Raw genomic sequence first — 21,914 nt, 5'->3', positions numbered from 1 at the left:
GCTTATACAAACAAATTTGGTATAATATTAACAGGGCTGTCTTGAAGCTCAATCTCCCACTGATATCAGTGGCTGTTCTGCACGCACAGGAAATACTGGTGTAAACCCCAAGAATGTTGGAAGAAGTAGGAGAATACTTCACTTGCACCAACGCAATAACTACTCCTTTCACACTACTTTCTGCATACAATTAATTATGAAATTGGGTTTCTTGTTGACTAGAAAAAAAAGAATTTGGAATTAACTTAATCATTTGGAATTTAGGCTAAGTGGCACTTGCATCATATGTGGTACTAACAGGTGGCTTCTATTTTATTAGACATAAGAAATGACACACTAGAAGATTTCAAGGGTTATGTTTTTAGAGTGATTCAGACTGAATGTAGGCACCCAACCTACATTAATGTTAGATAAAATAATGATGTAATCAAAGTCTTATTCATTTGACCTTCAATGCGAGTTAGTTGTTTAACTTGGGTGCTCTTTTGGAAATCCTACCCATACCTTTATACACCTCCATGACTATGAAATGAGGCTCCAGCTGGTAATACATCTGCTCAGTGACCAACTAGAATAATACACTAGTGAAGAGAATAATACACAGAATAATGTTAACTAGAATAATACACTAGTTAACATTTCCTGCTGTTCTTGTTAAGGTAGAAGATATCCCCAGGCCCTCTTCTATGGAAGAGCAGTAGATAATTTCTATAAATATTTTCAAAAGAATTTTCCATAACTCTTCTGTTTCCTAAAATTATGGATATATTTCAATTTTCAGTTTAGCTTTGACTCTCCAAAAAGTGAAAATTTTCCATGAAGGGGTTATTCTGATTGAAAATCCAAATGTTTCTATGACATGAATTTGGTTATTTTTATAGCAGCCTATTTAAGTGCATGAGCATGAAACAAATATAGTTCTATTGAATTTTCTCTAAAAATGACTGCAAGATTTATTTTTTTTTAATTATGGACCTCTCTATCAGAGACATAATTTTCAGGTAAGTGCTATATTGACGCTGTAAAATGACAAGATAACAGTTTCAAATTTATATTTATGCCTGTAAGATCAGTGCCTTGTTCCGGCCTAAGCCTGACTGGGATCTGGAGTCTAAATAGAAGAATGCATCTAGCCCCTCTGGGGTGCATCTGCTGGGCAGTCTCCGACCATGTCTAAAGCACACTGACAAGATTGGCCTATCAACAAAATGCTATGGGGGTCACCACTTTGTTTTAAAGAATTAGCGGTGGTGCCACCTTTTCATGTAATAGCCTGACAGGGGGAGGAAATCTGGATTCAATTCCAGCTTCTGCCTTAGGGGACTGATCCCCACATCTCCCAATGCCCAGAAGATTGCCATAAGCACCAGGCTATAGCTATAAACCAGGCCAGTTGGAACAAGGGTACTTTCCACTAGCTCCTCTTCCACTTTCTATAAAAGAATCAAGATTGTTTGGGTCAGAAGGCAAGAAGCATGACTGCATGGCATTGCAGTTGAGTCACAAGCCTGATGGTTTCCCTGGTTTCAGTTAGATGCTTAATTCTTCTTTCAGGGGAAGAATTTGCTTATCTTGTTTCTGAACCGCAGAGGGAGTTACAGCACATGAGTGGGTGTGGACGTTTTTAAGATTGTTTTACACAACTGTGTGTGACCAGATACTGTGATAGTACTGTAGCAATTGTTACATATTTTTTGGGTTATGCATATTTGATAAGTTGTTAAATTTAAATTGCAAAGTTCAGAGGAAAACACTGAACTACAACCTCTGTTTGACTGGACTGCATCTCTCACCAGCCCATGTTTTTGGCTGTTTGATGGAGTGTTGTTCCATGCTGTTTCGGGTGCCCACCTTGAGGGACCTGAACTCCATTAGCAAGATAATAAACCCACTGTTTGGAAATCTTGTGTCAGCTGTCAATAAAGTGTGCTTTGATAAAGCACAGCTTTTGTCTCTCATCTCTCATCTCTGCCCTTACCTGCCACCTGACTCAAACCAAAGTTTGGTTAACAGGTTGCCTACTGGTTATAGCAGTCACCTGGGCTGGGAGAAGTCCTGGGTTCCAGTCTGTTTCAAGGACCATTTCTGTATTTCACATTTAATGATCACTGAATAAAATGCAGAAACAGAGTTGGGATTGCATACCCAGCCTTGTGCTCAGGGTTTCTTCTGGGTCGTCTTAAGCAGTTCCTCATTCAGGCAGCTGTCTGTTCTGGATCTCACTCTGAGGCCACACACAACCCTTCTGCATTGAATAGGAAGTTGTAAGCATTGCCAGCAGAGTTTTTCATTCCCCTCTAGGAGCCTGCTGTCCAGACATCTAAGTCTCTCACTGTCTGAAACCCTGAGGTATCAGACTGCCATTCCCTGGTATTTTATAGGTAAAGACAGTCTCAAGCATCAGTGCTATTGATTGACCTGTAATTTCATTGGGAACCAAGAGTGCTTCAAGTGCATTTAAGTTTTGGGGGTTTTTTTAAATATCATCTTGCTAAAAAAAAATGTTGGGAAGATGAGCCACAATGGACTATAGTTCATACTGCAGAAAGGGGCCTAGTTCAGTTGTATTACATATATGACTTTATTATCTCCACTTGGAAGCAAAGATTGAAAGCTTTCATTTTGTTGCTTTAAAAACTCTTGCTATAAGCATTTTCCTTTCAGCCATTATATCAAGTATAATGGTATATATTGTGTTTGGTATGAATAGATAAGTAGATGTGTGTGTGTGAATATATGTGTGTGTGTGCACGTTTGTATATCTATATCTATATATATTCTTATTTCAGGGGAAGAATTTGCTTATATAGACATTCATATATAGATATATATATATTCATATCAAACACAATATATACCGTAATACTTGATGTAAGGTCTGAGAGGAGAATGCTTATAGGAAGGGTTTTTAAAGCAACAAAATGAAAGCTTTCAGTCTTTGCTTCCAAGTGGAGATGATAAAGTCATGTAAGCATAGGCAGGCTCAGGACTCTACCTCCCAGAAGCAATTGCTTTTATAAGGATGCTGGAAGTGAATAAGGGCTTTCAGTGGGAGACAAGGGAGTTCCCAGTTTCAACTTTCAGCCTGTTGGATGGAGCATCCTTATGTTAATCGACTCACCAGGAACATTGTGGGAGCATGAATTAAGAACATGCCCACCTCATATTCTCATCTGCTCTTATGCTGTGGAGTTTTAGTATAATGGGAGGAGAAAGTGCAGAGACATATGCTCCTCTTCATCCAACTTGTGTTAATGAGCGGATTAAAAGCATTACCTGAACCTTAGCTTGTGTTCCTTCACTATTGCTCTTTTAGAGCTTGTTCATACTTATCAAATATTAATGGCATTCTTTAAACATTACTTATAAAACACCTGAATTAGTAAGTTTGCCACATCCATCATTGGAATATGTGCACACAACACACAGTAGTCTTGGATCCACTTTTTTTTGTAATCTGCATCATAATGCTGCTGTCAAATGTTTTCAGAGTAACATCAAGAGGCATATTCTGTCCTTGGATAAAACATCTGCAAAAGACAGACAGGATCTAGCTCCCTCGACCATTCACATACTGTAGGTGATAGAACCTCTCTCTGCTTTATAAAATAGCCTGTCTCTCTCAACACCTCACTTCCAGAGACGCTACACTGCACGTGCATAGGACAGTATCCACACATAACCTCAACAGACTTCACAACCAAACCTGACTCACCAGCTTGGTCACCCATAGCATTCTCATTTGCTCTTGTACACAGGACTTCTTATTCTATCTCTACATCCAATCTCACACTTCCCATTCGCTGTCACAGGCCACCAGTTCAAAATAAATGTAAGGGAGATCACATGAAATGTCATGAATTCAAGTTTGGGGGAGAGAAATTGCAAGAAACTCTCACATGCCACATCCTCGAAAACTCAGAAACACCTAAAATTAAGCCCCAGGTGCCAAATGAGTTGAGTTACCCAAATCTTATAATTAACCAATCTCAATGAAATCATTTGATGATACTGGCAATTATTAAAGGAGGTAGAATGTGGAGCTGGCGCCATTTGGCTTTCCACCATCTTTTGCTACAAACGACCCTTCTGTCGCATAATTAATACTATTAATTTTTTATTCGGTCCAAGGCTGACCAGTCCGTGGAGAAAGATATAACAGGCTTGCAGAATTTAAAATTGCCATCACATTGCTATGTTAGCTCTTGCCCATCATTAATGAACATTAATGGCTGCTATCTTGATTTTAAAATTGAAAATTACATAATTATTGAGTCACTCGTGTAATAACTGGGCATTTAAAACTTTTATCCAACCAATGGATTATTATGGAGCAGAAATGAGTTATTATTTTAATATTGGAAAAAAATTATTTTCAATCAAAATAGGGAGAAGCCATCTTCTTTTGATTAAAATTCATGGGGATGCCATAAGAAGCAAACCTCTTTCAAGGGAAGTGCATTATTCATACATTTCAGTAATTTTCATAGACTTTTAACTTGCTTATTAGGTCAAAGAAGGTCAACAATATAAAAACACAGTTCCCGTATCTCTTCACTGTTAGTATTAAGGTCAGATACTGTGGAGAATATGGAAAATGGGATAACAGCGAAATCCAAATTTTTGGCTCTATTAAAACCTAGAATGTGTTAATGAGAAAGAACAAGGAAAGGAGAGTGTTGTGAAAAGCTATTCATTGCAATATGCATGCCCTCTTCTATTCCCAATGAAATGAGAATAGAGATACAAGCAGAGAAAAGGCAGTGAGAGCTGAAAGGAATTGTCCATGCAGATATGCAAACACAGGGATACATATATAAAACAGATGTTTTATATAATGGCGAACTGGGCCATGCGCCATTTCAGCTTGAGAAAGGACAAGGACGCCACAAAGAACTGATCACTTGTGAGGGTCTGTCACTTTAGAGCAGATTTGAAATAGGCAAGAGACAGTTGAGAAAGCAAGATCTCCACACAACAAAGCTTTAAGGTCTGCAGACACTTCAGACAAGTAGGACTAAGTCCGTGAAGCAAAAGAAAGAATATATCATGTCATTACAGATCGCTCACAAAAAAATGGACGGCAATTCAAGCTGACCTTGTTTCACAATGACTCATCAATCTTTCAAATGCAGTGGAAAGAGTGGTGTCTTAGGGCATTTTAACCTTTTCATCTTTAATTCCTTTAAACAGACAGGCTTCACAACTGTTTTATGACTATAAAGAACTGTTGGATCGCAGGATGCTTGCATTTAGCACAAAATGCTTTTGGGAAGGGTCTGATTGAGAGCAATCTAGAGAGAGACATTTCTTTCAAGTTCTTGCTCCCTACTTCTTCTGAGCTAGTCATGACACCATGAAACACCTATTAAGGAACCATAACTGTATCATGGACATTCCCTTTTAAAAAGCTAATGAAGAATGAATGAGAAGAGTAGCAATATTGCTATTGCAAGGTGCAGGTTAAGCTAGATCTCTTTGCTTTGACACATGCATCACCCTGTTACATTTGAATAAGTGGTACAACGTACACCCACTTGCCTCTTAACTTTGACAATGGACACAGCAGTGCACTGAAAATATATAACACAAGTTACACACGGTGACGTGGACACTTTGTGTGGTTTAATGACATTAACTTAACATTTAATTAGCATCTTTGAGGGCTGCTCAATTAAAACTCAGTTGAATCGTATTTCATTTTAGTCGGACCAAAAAAAAAATACATTCTACATCCTAGCATTTCCCTGATTCTGATACATAGGTTAACTCTGTCCTGAAGCAATTTGTTTAATCATTTGTACTTACAGTACACGTTACAGAAAAGGTTAAAGATGAATTTGTTTTTTTCTCTGAGGCTTTCATTATTGAGATGCACTCAAGCATGCTTTCAGAGCTGATGACATTCAAGAAAGTTTGACTTACATTCTGCTTTCCCACTATGTTATCGAATGGAAGTTCAGGACTCCAAGATCCTTCTGTAAATGTTGCCCCACTGTTTCTCCTGTCTGCAGAGCTGACAGACTCTTTCACAATGTCTTCAGGCAAAGTCAACAGACTCTCTTCAGGCTGCTTTATTAAATAGGTCTCAATGTTATGTTTCTTCAGGAATTCATTTCGTTCTTTGCCGTGCCCTTCTTCAACTTTATAGTCCCCGTTCAGGCAGTCCAGAGTGGCTTTGGATATATGGATCCTCCTGCACATTAGAAACGAGCAGTAATTAATACAGACAGTGCTCTAGAGATTGATTTTGACAGGGTGGCATATCAAAAGCTTTGCAGACTTATTTAATGTTATATGTAAACTTACTTGTCGATGTTACATATGATTATATTTACGATAGTAAAAAAGAATAAAATATTATATTCTCCATCGAACCTTTAGTCATTAATGATGCCTAGCTTGCTTTACAGTCACAGGGTACAATTTCCACTGGTTTTGTATCCCAGTGTAAATGGCACTTTGCATACCATTGAGCAGCTATCCAAGAGTAGTTGCTTGCAAGAGCTAGCAGGTGGTGGGGAGCATGTAGCTGCCTGGTTGCCTATAAGAAGCGGCTATCCCAGGATAAAAGTGGACAGAAGACCCACTTATAAGTGCTATTTATATCAGTGATTTTTCACTACATATTTTTCCTGGAATAACTCTACCCCAGATTTGAGGCACTTATACTGGTGTTTATACATGGAGTCATGTAGACAATGTTGGGTAACAGCTAGGACTTTCTTTCATTTCCACAAGATTCTTTTGGAACAGATTGCAGGAAAAGTGAGATGACTCCAGTGAGGCTAGTCCTGGAATACAGTCTTACTCAGTTGCCACATCTGCATGTGCACTTTAATACACACTAGCCTACTTTAATGTGCATTAAAGTGTCACTAAAAATACATGCATTTTACTTATTGTGCATTAAAATAAGCTAATGAGCATTAAGTGTCACTTAAAAAGTGTGCTCTTTAGTTAATACACATTAAGACAGGCTAATGCACATTTTCCCAGTATCTCACAACGGAGGGCAGTTTTATACATGCTCCGAGGCTGGTTGGGGGGAGGAGGGGCTTTAACTAGAATGGCTCCAAGAACCACTCTAATTAAAGTGCTCGCAGTGCCTCCTGTATCAGCATCTCTGCACTTCAAAATGGTTGTAGGGGCACTTGAACTAAACCCTAGTGAACGAGCTTTACTTCAAATGCCCCTGCCACCATTTTAAAATGTGGGGATGCTGATACACAATAAACAGAGATTGGCTGGAGCATGCTAATTATAATGTTCCAGCAGACTTGATTAACTGGAAGTCAACAGACTCTGGTGTTTACACATGGAGTTATGTAGACAAAATTGGGTAACAGTGAGGAATGTCTTTCATTTCAACCAGATTCTATGCATGTTCCAAGAAACATTGGAACAGACTGCAGGAAAAGTGGTTTAATATTTCTCCATGGGATGACTTCAGTGAGGCTAGTCCTGGAATATAGTATTACTCAGTAGGCATGTCTACACATGCGTTTTAATACGCATTAGCCTATTTTAATGTCTGTTCCAATGCTCTGTAACTACAGCATGTCGGAGCAGCCTCCTGGCATGTCTACAGGCACCTGGAGGTACTAGATTTAATGTGCACTAACTAAAGTGTGTTAATGTCCATGTAGACGTGTCTGTGAGCTAGGACATCCACATCTGAACCTTAAGATGGTGAAGGAAGCTGAAGCTGGGTATTAGTTTTGTAGATGCATGATTGAGATTTGCTTTTTTACAACCATCATCAGATGTACTTTGGATTTGGGTTATATTAACTAATATCATGGAAACTGAGGGAGAGGGAAGGAAGGTTAGGTAAAAAATTTCAGGTGTGACTTATTTCTGACTTCAGTAAATACACTACCTACTATGGACAGGAATGATTTTAGACACAAATAAAACACGAACTCTGGCTAGCAGCACAAAACAGCAATACTCAGTATTATATGTTTTGACTGAACAGCATTACCAAAGGATTATAAGCTAATGTAGACAATGGTCTTTGGACAGATTCTTATCAAGCCAAAATTTTCAACAGTGACTAGTGACTGTGGATGCCTAATTCTGAAATTCATGGTTCATGTTGGACATCTAAAAATGGGCACTCAAAATCATTAGTAACTTTTGAAAGATTTCAGTATATGTATACAGGTGATGTACAACACACTTAGCAGCAGATCCAAGCCTACCTAGTATGTGCCTAAGTGCCATCTAGTTTCATCCTGTATAAGCCCTGAAAAACTGTTATTATAAAAGATAGAGGGTCCCTCACCTCTTTTCTTCTTCTTTGTGGCCTAGTCTTATGGCTAAGATGACACGGAATAGGACTGTGCTTAGGTACCTAATAGGGGGAATCAGATGTGGACCAGACCCTCGTGTGCTGTAAATAGGCTTAGCTCCTCTGAAGTCTGAAGAAGTGGTCCATACTATCCGCCAACTCTTTGCAACTCTTGCTATAGATCTTATTGGATGCCATGCAGATTTATGCTAATTTACACTCTGCAAAACCCTTGTTATAATCACAGAAAGCTTGTGTGTTCATCCCTTTGTGTTGAGTGCCTCCAATGTGCTTGACTGTTTTTTCACTTCTGTGCGTAGGAGTGAAGGGAACTTGGCATGAAACTGGATCAAGAGCTATATGGATGATGAATTATTAGTACATAATACAAAAAGAATTGAAAAATCTGAATTTCAGCCATTTTAAAACCTTGGAATAGGTCTTCAGCTGGTGTAAATCATTATCGTGCCACTGAAGTCTGTTAATTATTCCAATTCTCATCATATAAAGACCTGACCCCTTTCCAAAAAAATCCATACAGATTAGTGATCTTTCACAGCTAAATGACTATAGAAATGTTTCTCAAATTTAAGGGGCAAGGTTTTTCTGGGATATCTTTTACTAAATGAGCTATACAGTTGGTATAATCAAAGATACCACCAAAAACACTTGCTTCTTGGACATTTCCTGGACCGTCACGGCTCTCAAAACACTCGAGTTCTACTCTCAAATTTAAGCATTTTTTACCAGCACATTTAAAAAAAATCCTATGATCCCTCAGAAAGAGATTTTGTTTCCTAGAAAAAAGGCTAAATTGACTTAGGTACAGTATTAAATGCAAAATAAATAAATAAAAATACAGTAGTTGCTAAGGTGACTATCTTTGTGCTGAGTTTTGGCTTAATATAATTAGGCTGAATTTTGGCTTAATATAATTTCAGCTGAATTATAAACTTCTGATATATGGGGTTTATAATGCAGATAGCATCTCAAAGTAAAATGTGGTACTGGCTTTGATGTGATGCATATAAATGGACAAAATTTTAATAAAACAGCTAACAGTTTAAAAATGATTTCTGTTTCTCCCTTACACATATTTTACATTTTCTTGCAGTGGACACACCTCAGTGTAAATTGGAGCAATTGGTGTATATCAGGGGGACTTTAAATGCATTAAAGTCAGTGGCTCTAGCCCAGTGTAGAAAAGGCATGAGATTGGAATCAGGCCCAAGGCCTGCTTTTGAACCTGCTTTTCAATAATGTAGTCTGAAAAATCAATTATTATCTGTGCTCTCTGCCAGCCCAACAGATGACTTCCAAGGTCCAAAATCACATGTATTAGAAGTTAGGTCCCTAGCTCTCATACAGAACAAAGTGACTTTAGATTAATATTGTAAGAGTCCCAATTTTGTTCTGTCAATGGCCTCTGGATAAATTTACTTAGTTTAGAAACCTGGGAATGATTTCTGCCTCAGTGCTGCAAACTGCAAGTGGATCTGAAAGTCAAGAATTGTTCCTTGTACTATTATTCACTCGGGTGTTCTGCTTACTGCTATTCTCATGCTGGTTTTGGATTTAGGCACCAATGACATCACTGGTTTGGGAGCCTCAGTGCAATCTATGGGTATGGGTATGTCTGCACTCTGTCCCAAGTGGTTTGGGGGCACTCTGCTCTCAAGCATGCCCTCCCACCTGCTCCTGCTTGCACATGCTGAATTCAGAGATAAGGCAGTGAAACCATTTTGGAGGCTCCACCTACCGCTGCATATGGAAAGCAGAGATCTGGATGGTGTGGGTAGAGAGCAGCCTCCCAGTGTCATCACTGCCTCATTTCTGAGTTTGGTGCATGGGACATACCTAACAGTGGTCTTCTCTGGGAGTCCCAGGGAGATGGTGTAGACACACTGTATGTGGTCTATAGGCCTTCTGCAGTAAGAATATGCACAGGAGCAAAATTTACTCCACTACAATCTAGACTGGGGAAGCAGAACTTAGCTGACCATTTTACTGATGACAACAAGGTTTATTCATCTGTTGCTATATCAGTTTGTAGTGTAAATAGTCATGGCGATGTGTTTATGTCTGCAAAGAACATGCCTGTGACTCAGCCACATACAGATCATATACAGAAGAAAAGGCAGAGTCATTTCCCGGGGTACAGCAATGTTTTTAAACTAATCACAGGAAATGCCAACAGATAGATAACGTGACTCATTTTCTACTGATTTTCAGACAATTTTTCTGCTGTTGCTTTGGTGTGATGCTTATCGAGAATAAACATTTTTGTAACACTCTGGAAAAATGATTTCTCCACGAATCAATAAAGATAGATTCAATCAGGAGGGATAAAAGATAATGATTCTTGGCTTTTTTGGTACAACAGTTCACATTAGCCACTGCAAAGTGAGCCACACAATCTCTGCAACCTGAAGCCATCCTCTGTAGCTGCCTGAGCATGTGGCAGTATGTCGATTGCCACAAAATCCTGCCGTGGTGTGCTACCCCCTGAACAGGCAGCAGCAGAACCATGTTAGCACAGTGCTTCGCTTGGTCTCAGAAGCTCTGCAGCTGCAGAGGTAATTAGCCTGCCTACAGGGCTGTGCTAAGGTGTTTACTCTGCTCCCTGTTCAGGTTGTAGCAAGCGTAGATGTTGTCTGGTGCTGCATGAACATGTTGGGGGAACAGCCTACCTTCCTCTGTCCCCTCTGTCCTTTTGTGACTGACCTGCTCCATGTCTATGGCCCAGCAATTGGAATCATGGTTTGAAGGCAGGGGTATCAAACTCACTTTGGTCCTGGAGTAGGATCTAGATTGCAGGGACTCCTTGCAAGCCCAATCTCACCTGGGGCATGGGATAGTGGCAGTGGACGTAGCTACCATGGCCTGGCAGCTGCTTGCCATGGCAGGGTATGCAAGAGGTGGCAGGCCAGGCAGCTATAGGGCAACAGAGGACTGTGTTGCACAGCCCTCACTTGCCTCCTGCTACAGAGGCCCATGCCCACCAGGACCCTGCCCCCAAGCCCCCAGGCCCACCAGTAGGCCCGATGGAGCAGCACTGTGACCAGATTTGACTTGTGGGCTGTATGTTTGACATCCCTGTTCTAGGTGCTCAGAGACAGAATGGCTCAGCACAAGTCCCCTTATCTCTTGCAGTGGGATTTGTGCTGGGCCATTCACAAAGAAGCTGCCATGGGCAAAGGACAGCAGGCTGCTAGCATGCATCAGCTGCTTCAAAGTAAATGCCTCTCTGAAGGCTCTTCCTCTACATCAAAAGAAAGCTAACCTGGTGGCTGCCTATAAGTATGTAAGGGGTGTGCATCAGGATCTGGGGGAACGTCTGTTCACCAGAGCACCCCAAGGGATAACACGGACCAACCATCATAAATTCCTCTGTGACTGTTTTAGGCTGGACATAAGGAAAAACTTTTTACTGTCCGAGCTCCCAAGGTCTGGAATAGACTCCCTCCAGGCACCTACTCTGGACTCATTCAAGAAATGTTTGGATGCTTATCTTGCTGGGATCCTTTGACCCTAGCTGACTTCCTGCCCCTGGGGCAGGGGGCCAGACTCGATGATCTCCCGAGGTCCCTTCCAGCCCAAATGTCTATGAAATCTATGAAATCCTGCAGCTTAACCATCTTCATAGAGGGATAAACCACCATGGGTAAGAACGGCCACATGAGTAGTTACCCCAGAGCAGCTAATGTGCATAAAGCACAACTCTTCTTAGTCTCATGGTAACATTTTCACGTGCTGATGCCTTTAGCCTGCTCCAGGACTTCTACAGATGGTTTTGCTCAGGTCCAGGAGCACAATCCTGCATCGAGGAGGACTTTTGCTCGGTGCTTTAATGTGAAACAAATCTAAGCTTGAACCGGGATTTCTGCAGTCAATACAGCAATATGATTGGTCTTTAGCAGGTCAGTCACAGGGTAAGTGGTTTGTCTGGAGAAGGTAATGAGGAATTTAACTCATTATGCCAAACATATGGATTGCGGCTTCTCAACCTGTGTTGAACTGCAGGTCGTGTCAGGCACAGATAATGTTTCAGCCCTCTGGTGAAGTGGCCACCTCAGGTAAGGACAAGCCAGGCAGATGGATGGAAATACATATATTTCCACATATAGATTGGAAAAGATCACAAAGCAATACATTAGCAACTCAAAGCATGAAGTTGGTTGTGAACAATCCCTGGAGGGTAGGTTTCTCAAAACTCCATTAAATTAGGTTGGCAGTTTATTGAAGATGCAACAATACTCCTACCTCTTGTGAAAACTCGATGGAAACTGCATGCACGTTTCTTGTACCCACAAAGAGGAACAAAGGGCTAAAAAATAATGTTGATGTGCTAGTTAAAGGAGAATACTTTAACTAAAAGCTAATGTATGAATCTAGTCTCAGACATGGAATCATAGGATGATCTGGCCTTGAGGAGGTTTTGGGCTTAATCTTTCTTCTGACAAGTTCAGCCCACCTTCTCAGCTGGGGGCAATGAGTATAACGCTCAGGTGACAAAGTATGCAAGTCAAAACCAGGCCAGCTAGAAACTTTGAGGTACTTTCCCTAACCCTTCAGGGGAGAGCCTCAAAGGGGCGGGAGAGAAGTTCCACACACACAGAGAGACTCTGGGCATATCTACACATTCATTAATGTGCTTTTGCTAATGCACATTAAATTTAGTACCTCGACTGTGAGATACTGGACAAAGGTGCATTCGATTATTTTAATGAGCATTAGCAAAAGTGCATGGTTTTTTGTGATGATTTAATGTTCATTAAAATTGGCTAATGCACATTAAAGTGCATGTGTAGATGTGCCCTCTGTTTAGTCTGCAAGCAGAGGCCTAGTGTGTGTAACCTCACAGGAACCAGGAGTCAGCCTGCAAGGCTGGAGCATGGGGAGAAAACCTACTATGGAAAAGCCTCCATGCAGACAGGACTAAGAGCCTTGCTGCAATGGCTGTGAGTTAGATAGGAAGACTGTGGCAAATATCGGTATTGTTTTAAATTGTGTGTTGATGACCCAGACTCCTGGAAGGACAAAAAACTTTTTCAGTGTGAAAAATATGAACTGGGAAGGAGGGAAACTGAGGCAGCAGAAGACAGAAACCAGGAGCAGGTAAATGTGCTACATATGGAAGTTGTTTGTTGAGTAGTTCTTGGTGGAATACCATCAAGGACCCACTGCAGAGGACACTAGTCCTTTTTTCAGTCAGATCCACAACTCCAAAGTCTGACTATCAGGTGAGACAAGGAAATGAGATCTGTATTCTTGCCTCAAACACTTATATACTGTGGGAAACAATACATATCTGACTTGCGAATCCAACATGTCTGTCTTTTGTGACAATTTTCTGAACAGCTTTTGCAGACTTACATTTGATCAACCTTGCTGTAAGGATGTCCTGTGCACGCGTATCTCCGCTCCTTAGCTACTGGAAAGACAGTTAATTTGTCAGAGGAAAAGAAAAGTATATAATGGATGGAAACACGTTGTGTCTTACCCAGGGATTCCACCTGACTCAAGCTTGTTGGCAATATCCACATCCCATGACCAGACATCAAACTGCCACTTCCGTAGGCCCAAAACTCCACACAGCACGGATCCAGAATGTATTCCTATCCGCATGTCAATGTCATGCTTTGTTCTTGACCTAACATACCTGCGTGGCAAAAATGTTAATAGACACAGCGTTCTGAGATATGCTCCTGCCATCAACTTTAGCGAAAGCTGAAACTATGATCCATCACATTTTCACCCCTCAGTATTGACTTGTCTTCCAGGCCTTGCCAGATAGTTAGGCAGCTGCAGAATTAACTACGTGTCAGGGATTTACATATGTTTAGAGAAAAGAAAGCTGTAAAATACAACACCAATTTGGTGTGAAGGGATACTCAATAGGTTTGTACAATTAAGAGATAACAGTTGTGGGGTGGCAGTACACATGCAGTCATAGAATAGCTCTGAAAGCAGGATTTTTACAAAGGCGCTTAATTGCATGCACAGCTCAATGGTACACACATTATTCCCATTATACAGAAATACAAAAAGAGAGAGAAGCAGAAATGCTTGAATGGATCCATTGAGGCCTTTTGTATAAAAACATAACAGAACATTTAACACTAAGAGAAACTATCACAGTTAAATTATACAGAGGTCCCAATTCTAACTTCCTATTATGAGCCACTTACAGCTTTGTAAAACTCTCAGGTTTCTGGCTGAAATTTTCCAGGATTGGTGTTTGCCCAAAAGGGAATTCATTTTGGACAGGTTGAAAAGAAATAGCTTATCCCTTTTTGAGTATGATGCATTTTTACAAATGATATAATTTTCCCATGATAAAAACATTTTTAGGATCTCTCTCAGAGTAACTCTGTTTGCACCAAAACTAGCTGAGATTGCATGAATGCAATTTGACATTAGAGGGCATTTCTGCATTCTATATTAGACAATAATTGGACAAAATACAGAAATGATCTTGAGAGCATGGCACAGTCCTCCAGTCACTCCCACCCTGTGATCAGCATTTCCTGTTGGCTCACTCCAAGCATTTGGACTGTAGGTCTCACTCTCTTAAAGTGCCCTAATTTCCCATTGAGCGTATTGGGAATCTAGGCACTGAACTGCATTTTTCTGATTTAGCCTCCTGGAGCCAGATGCCTAATGCTTACATATGCTCGAGCCTAAACTGGGAGCACCTATGTGGCTAAACTAGATTTTCCCCAAAGTGTCTTCCCTAAGTTCACAACCACCAAGGTTTAAAAGAGAGCTGTTTGTTTCTGCAGACCAGCTATGGTGCATGGATGCATTATCATTGCATGGGACACATATACTGTATCCAACTTTTTAAATCTCCATGCACTATCACTAGGATGCTTGCCGTCCAGGAGAATTTCTGTACACACAACCTCTGTTACAAAAATGCTACGTTTGCTTAGTTAAGCACTTACCAACAAGGAAATGACAGGGTTAAGGCTGCACAACAGTCCTTAGCGGTGTCCTTTTGTGCCTGGTAAAACTCATCCCACAAGGATCACCCTCCTACCTAGTTAACACTACTAGGTGCCTTTACTAACAGTCCCAGAAAGAATACTTAAGTGCTGGGTCTGGTTTAAGCTGTAGGTCTGTTGGAGTAAACGGAGCTACTCTACGTTAAGATAGCCCCTTCCTTTCAAATAAATCCAAAAGCACTTTGTATGGCAAGAGACTGTGGATACTAAATCACCATTCCCTAGAAAGGGTACTTCCGAATCAGAGTCAAGACACTTTGGCAGGGTAAGGTGCGAAACTCGTAACTAAGTTGCCTGTGCTGTATCTCCTATGAGGATATGTAGAATTGTGTAGCCTCCAGAGATCTCAGTCTAACACCATTCATTTGCTTTAGAAAATCACCACTAGTCAGCACTAATTAGTAGCCCTGTTGGCAATCTCAGCGGAAATAAAGTGCACTTTGTTACTGTCAGTCTGCTCTTTCTCTACAGTTGTTCCAGCCCTGCTGCCACTGAAGTCTGTGGAAATAGTGTGCCACCCTGCAAGAGCACAGGCAAAGATCAAAGAGCATGCTGTCGTGTTTCTTCAGGTGCCCACCATGCCTCAGGTGCCTTAACCAGGACCTCAGCAGGTACCTACAGGAGACCACCATGCCTCAGGTACCTACAGGAGACCACCATGCCTCAGGTACCTACAGGAGTCCAGGAAAATTGCTGATTGAGTCCCTTCAGTGCTTGGCCTTTGACGGCTGTCAACAAGGGCATCAATTCAATGTGTTAAAAAGAGGAAATGGAAAGAAATGCTGTCAAATTGTGAAGAATCACAGGAAAAGCAATTCCCCTTTACTGTCCTCACCTGAATGTTCTGAAATCTTAGAAAAATGATGTCTGTAATATGTGCCTATGCAGCTATTATCCTGCTAGGGCAGTGCTTACTCATCAGACCAGGACACCAGCAGGTCTCAACGACCTTGGCAGGTAAAGTGGTCAGACATTTGCACATTGGTAAAACCTATTCATTTGGAATAATTCTTCCACAATGTGTCAAGCACAAATAGGTTTCCTTACAAGCAACGAGCATGCCTGGCTTTTTGTCTCTATCTTTTTTGCATTCAAACCCACCTATTATGGGCACTTCAAATGAACTGCTATTCCCTCCTGAGGTACTTACTACCTCTTGGGACTGACGGCATTCTGAATCCTGCTCTGAACAGCATTTTTTTTTGTTTCAATTGCATTTTTAGCATTTCCTCTTTGTGGAGAACAAAGTGAAACAAAGCAAAAAACTGTTTTTCTCTAACAGGGGTTGACTGGGAACTCCAGGAGTTAATTGAGAGACTCCGGCATGTCACAGTTTAAAGCTTGGCTTTCAGCCTTACAGACATCAGTGTGAAACATCTTTATCTATCGGTGTAGGTATTTCTATAGGCCACTTCATCGTAGTATCTCAGGATCATCCAAATATTTGAAAGAAAGAGAGCGATAATGCTTTATCTGCATGAAAATGCCCCGAAACCAGCTTAGCAGGCTAGCTAAGGAAATCCCCAGTTAGCACAGAATTGCCATAGCAATTTCTACCCTATCTCCTTTCCAGCCTCCATGGCCAGAAGAAAGGAAATTTGGCTGGGAAGTTGCTATAACCTGACAATCTCTTACTGTCAGAACAGTCCTTGGGGGCTATGGCCAAAATGGATGGTCTTAAAGCCATCCTCCTGAGCTGTCCTAATCACAGCTTTGCTGCAGCTCCAAATCTGAGCTGGCATCAAAACAAACTTGCCTGCAATATAACAAGAACTGTTGAGGCAGAAAGGTTAAGATGTTTTGCTAGAGGTTCCAGGGCTGTAAGTGTAAGTATTGCTCCCAGCTCTGACCCAACTGTACATGGTTGCTGCTCTCTTAGGCTGCAAACAAATGTTACATCTGTCCCCAGAAAAAACAAACAAACCACATTTTATCCCAGGACAAAGTGTCTTTGTTCACATGTCTATGTCCATTGTCCTGTGATAAATCCCCAAAAGATTTGGCAGGATAAGATGCACTACCAATTTATCCAGGGACATTGAGAAGTGTGGAATTGCATCGAGTCAATGGCAGAGAAGTGGCAGTGCATTCAGCCACTCACTAAACCCTGATTGGAAGAACGATGTGTGTACATACCTATCCCTGGACATGTATATTCAAGGAAAAACAGAGGCACAACTTGTCCTGAGACAAATGCAATGTCTGTTCCTAGTCTCAGGCCGAGGAATCAACCACAGCTGTGTGTGATGTTAACCGCATCACTCCCTTGCATGTTACCAGTCACAGAAACTGGTGTGTCTTAACTCTGCTTGCCCAACAGGTAGCTAAGCGTGTGCACACTTGACTTAGATTTAAGGAAAAATAGTTTGACTGGGCTTTTTTTGGAGCTGTGTGTGAGTGCAAAGAGCAGCATCTTAGGATAAGGTAACCTGGGGAGAGGTCTTGCGTATTTAATTCCACACTCGGTGGGTTCTGTGGTCATTCCCTTTTTCTAGTAGTCAGGTTCATAGTTCAGGACCTGCTCCAGTGAAAGATCTGTCACCTGTACTCATGAGTCTGCCCTAATGCTCAGCAATTTTAGCTACAGAACAAAGCCTGATAGTGGGTCAGGGACACAGGGGGATGTAATCCCGCTGTAAGTCTGACACTTATTTTTTTATTTTATTGCACCATTTTACTGTGATTTTGATGGAAGTTTGCAGTACTGTGCACCCCAATCGTTCGGAGAGCTTGAATCAGGCCACTGAGAAATCATGAGATTGGCTTCAGATAATAAAAATAAAATAAATGTGGGGTTCTGTATATATACACCTCTTGGTTTTCTGAACCATCAGCTCTCTGCAGTCATGAGGAACAGAAATGCATACTTAAAAAAGAAGACACCTGGAGATTATGACATGATCCCTGTGGCTGAGATGAAACCCAACTCTACCTCCCCCTCTCCCAGCATTGAGATTCACAATTAAACTGTGAGAATAAGCAACATTGCAATTTGCAATATACCGTCAGGAACTGTTCTACACGTATGATAAAAATATTATCAAATTCAATTCTATAGCCATCAAAGGAATTGTCACTTCTCCCCACATGACCACTTTCCCTGCCTGCCTTTTTCTTTTGTTCATACCAAGATAATTATTTCTGGCTTCATGTCTGCTTTCCTTATCTTGATATATAAAGATAATTGGATGCAGAGGAGTAATTGAGAAGAAAGCTTTTCATTAAAAAAATGTACACACTGAAAAGACTTTAATTTTTATAAAATGGCACAATTGGTTCAAAATATATGAAATAATGTAAATTAGAGTCTCATCTTCATGCACAGCTTATGCACACAAACCTCCTCACAGTAAGTAATAAAAAATGGCTATACAGCTGAGATGATATTTCCCTTTGCTTTGCTAAGGTCAGCTGGATTGCTATATTTCCTTTGGCATAAAAATATTGGGATAGCCTGACAAAGTATTTATTTTACAGGGAGGTTTAAAGAAGGGGGCTGTAATGACTTTGCCATTGTTGATTGTGTGTCTTCTTAAAAAGCTGAAGAACGCAGGACTGCTTTCAACCCTTCCTTCCCAAAACTGCGAACAATGAGGGGGCGAGGGGGTAAGGATCTCAGAGGTGCTGATGCGTGTACAAGACCCTAGCTGACAGGCAAGAATGAGGGTGATCTGAACCATAAGGAAAGTTACTGGAGGGGAAAGAGGACACTTGCATGTGGGAGGTGACTTTTTACATGATGAGCTATGCACCTCATCTGAATTGCCCTTCTTTTTCACCCAGCCCTACTGGGCCTTCCACTGGATTCACAGCTATTTGCATTTGCCCAAGTGACTTAGAGTCTGGTGTACGGGTATTCTGACAAAGTCTGTGCCCAGTAGCACTTGCTCATAACATATAAAGGAGCTCTCTTTAAACCACACACTCACTCCTCTCAAGTTCAAGAGGTGTAAGGCTGTGGTACTAAAATGACCATAGTTACTTGATTCCAAGATGAGGTTTTTTTATCTCGTTCAACATGGTGGGGGGAAGCCCCTCATCTTGCAATCCAGCATGAGGCAGCAGGGGGAGAAGACAGTAGCTCTAGCCCTGGTCTGGGTTTGGGGCCGGAGCTACAGCTACTGCCTGACCCTGCAGCCTCAGGTCCCCTACACCTCCTGTCTCCTCCACCACCACCTATTCCCCCCATCTCCCCCACTGCCCCGGCAGCTCTGCCCCACCTGCTTGCCCCCTGCCACTTACTCTTGCTCCACTCCAGCCTGTGGCATGGAGTACAGCCCCAGCCTGGCCTGCTAGCTGTGGCAGCAGTGGCACGTCTGGGGAGGGCCCAAGGCTGTGGGCAGGCAGAGCTGGTGTGGGGGCAGAGAGGGGCCTGAAGCTACAAGGGGGCAGGCACCAGGGGGACAGGCAGCAGTGGGGTGCAAGTAGTTAGGGACAAGATGTTTTATCCCTCTCACTACCCCAATACTGACTGTCCTCTACTGCTACACCCCACCCCCCGCCACAGCCTCCCCCATCGCCTTCCCCTTCACCGCCTGCTCCTCTGTTACTTTTCCCCTGCTACAGCAGTAGGAGTGACAAACGTAAGAGGACCCTTCAATAATTAGATTCCACACATTCTATCTGTGGAAAATTATAACAAATGTATACATTGTCCACGATTAAAATCTAATCACTGGGAGAGCATCTTAAATTCAGGGTTGTCTTGGTTTGGGGCGAACATGGAATGACGCTGTTAAGGCCATACCTTCTTTTCAACAAAGTCTATGAAAAGACAGTCCTTTGAAATCTCTCCATCCCGCCACCCCCAGAGCCTGCCCGCCTGAGCTGTACGGGGGCCTGGTGCTTCCCTCCACGGCTGCAGCACCCCCAGGGACAGCCTGAGCTGGGTGCCTGTGGGCAGGTGCCATCTGCAGGGTCAGGCTGCCGCGGCTGTGGGGGGAAGCACCATCCCCCCACCTTGCAGCCCAGGGACCTCTCCGCTCGCCAGCAACTCACCCTCCCTTCCCTGCCACAGAGGCAGGTAAGTGTGGGGTATGTGCACAATGCAGGGGTTTAATCAGCCCTAAATTGAAGCAGTGTTTCTTAAAACACATCACTTCAATTTAGGGCCCCCATTTCACCTACGCATGCCCAAGATTTGCTACCAGAAGAGAATATACTTTGGAACTGCACCTGCAGATGGTTCGACTCTAAGATCACAAGAGGCTGTTAGTACGAGATAAAAACAAAACAAAACAAAACATGAGTTGTGTTGCTTTCTGACCCACATATAGCCTAACGATGTAACTTTTTATATCTAGTGGGGATTTTTCTTCAAGGACTTGAGTGCTTTTTCATGTTGACATGAAATGAAAGTGGATAAACTCAAGCAGATGTGTATGCTATACCTATCGATTCTGGGAGCTGTGTTCTGCTTGGAAAAGAAAGAGATATTAGTGGGGGGCTGGGGGTGTTGGAAGCTAGGCAACACAATGCACTAATTTACTGAATGGGTTGAACAATGAGGCTGCAGTTTAATGACTCATAGATCTAATATTTTGTAGGGGTAGCTTTGCAATGTCTGTTAGCCATGTGTGGCAAACATTACACTCTGGTCCTATTTAGAGCAGCTTCAGAGAAGAAGTTGCTCTCAAATTATAGTATTAGAGCTACACCCCGGTCCAATTAACATCCACTTTCTATAGAGGTTTCTACGTCATGCTTGCCACTACTATCTGAATTGAGAGTGTAGTGACAAGAGAGCCAGAGCCTTGCTTCTGCTATGTGTTTAGCCTCCTCTCATTTCTCCTTTACCACAACCTCTCCCTGTACTAGTTGCATAAGGCAGGGGTACTTAACTGTCAGCCCATGGGTCAAATCGGGCCCCCAGAGCTATGTCATTGAGCTCCCCGAGACCCCCATGCACCGAAAATTTAGTGTTGGGGGAGCAGAGGCACCACTCCTCTGCTGCCAAATTTCTGGACCCGTGGAGAGCCTTAGGCCCTGCGCACTAGATCGGACATGCAGGGCAGTGTGGAACCCAGTCCTAACAAACGGGCGGGGTGGGGGGCAGTGCTGGATTTCAGGGCCCAATCTTGGCATGCAAGTACTGATTCTGGCATGTGGGGCTGGACGTGGGTGGTGTGTGGTGATCCTGGCATGTGGGGCCAGTGCAGAGCCTGATCATGGCATGTGGGGGCTAGCCAAGGCTGTGCGGGGCCCTATCCAGATGTGCAGGCCAAGGCAGCGGCAATATGGGGCCTGATCCTGGCGTGTGGGGCTCATGGCTCTGCCTTGCACCACTCATCTGCCCTAGGGGCCAAAAGCTTGAGCACCGTTGGCATAAGGGAAGCCAGCTAACTGAAGCCCCAAAGTCCAAGATGCACTACAACAGTGCGTGAAGGTGCAGGAATACCTCATAGTTTCTACATTAGCATCCTTAACCAAAAATATTACAAATTGGTATGAGATCCCATAGATTCAGTCACAAACCTCTAAAAGGAGGGGCCTTTCCTTTGAAGACTATAAACTCACACAATGTCAAATCAGTAAGAAAAAAAAAGATTTCAATGACATATTGCCATTATGTTCCTATTATTTTTGGTCACATGTCCTACAAGGGTGAA

At 42.2% G+C, this 21,914-nt stretch overlaps 1 protein-coding gene across 1 annotated transcript in view; it reads right to left on the bottom strand.

The window, feature by feature from the left end:
• The window catches only part of ADCY8 (adenylate cyclase 8), a 194,092-nt gene that overhangs the window by 60,303 nt on the left and 111,875 nt on the right, over window positions 1-21,914 (bottom strand). Inside the window, 2 exon segments of the mRNA XM_014611460.3 lie at window positions 5,926-6,196; window positions 13,800-13,958. Coding sequence (XP_014466946.2) covers window positions 5,926-6,196; window positions 13,800-13,958 — 430 coding nt within the window.

The sequence above is a fragment of the Alligator mississippiensis genome, chromosome 3 (genome assembly GCF_030867095.1).
Source record: "Alligator mississippiensis isolate rAllMis1 chromosome 3, rAllMis1, whole genome shotgun sequence".
Lineage (NCBI taxonomy): Eukaryota > Metazoa > Chordata > Crocodylia > Alligatoridae > Alligator > Alligator mississippiensis.
The sequence above is the reverse complement of the archived record's forward strand: the minus strand, read 5'-3'. Positions and strand labels throughout refer to the sequence as shown.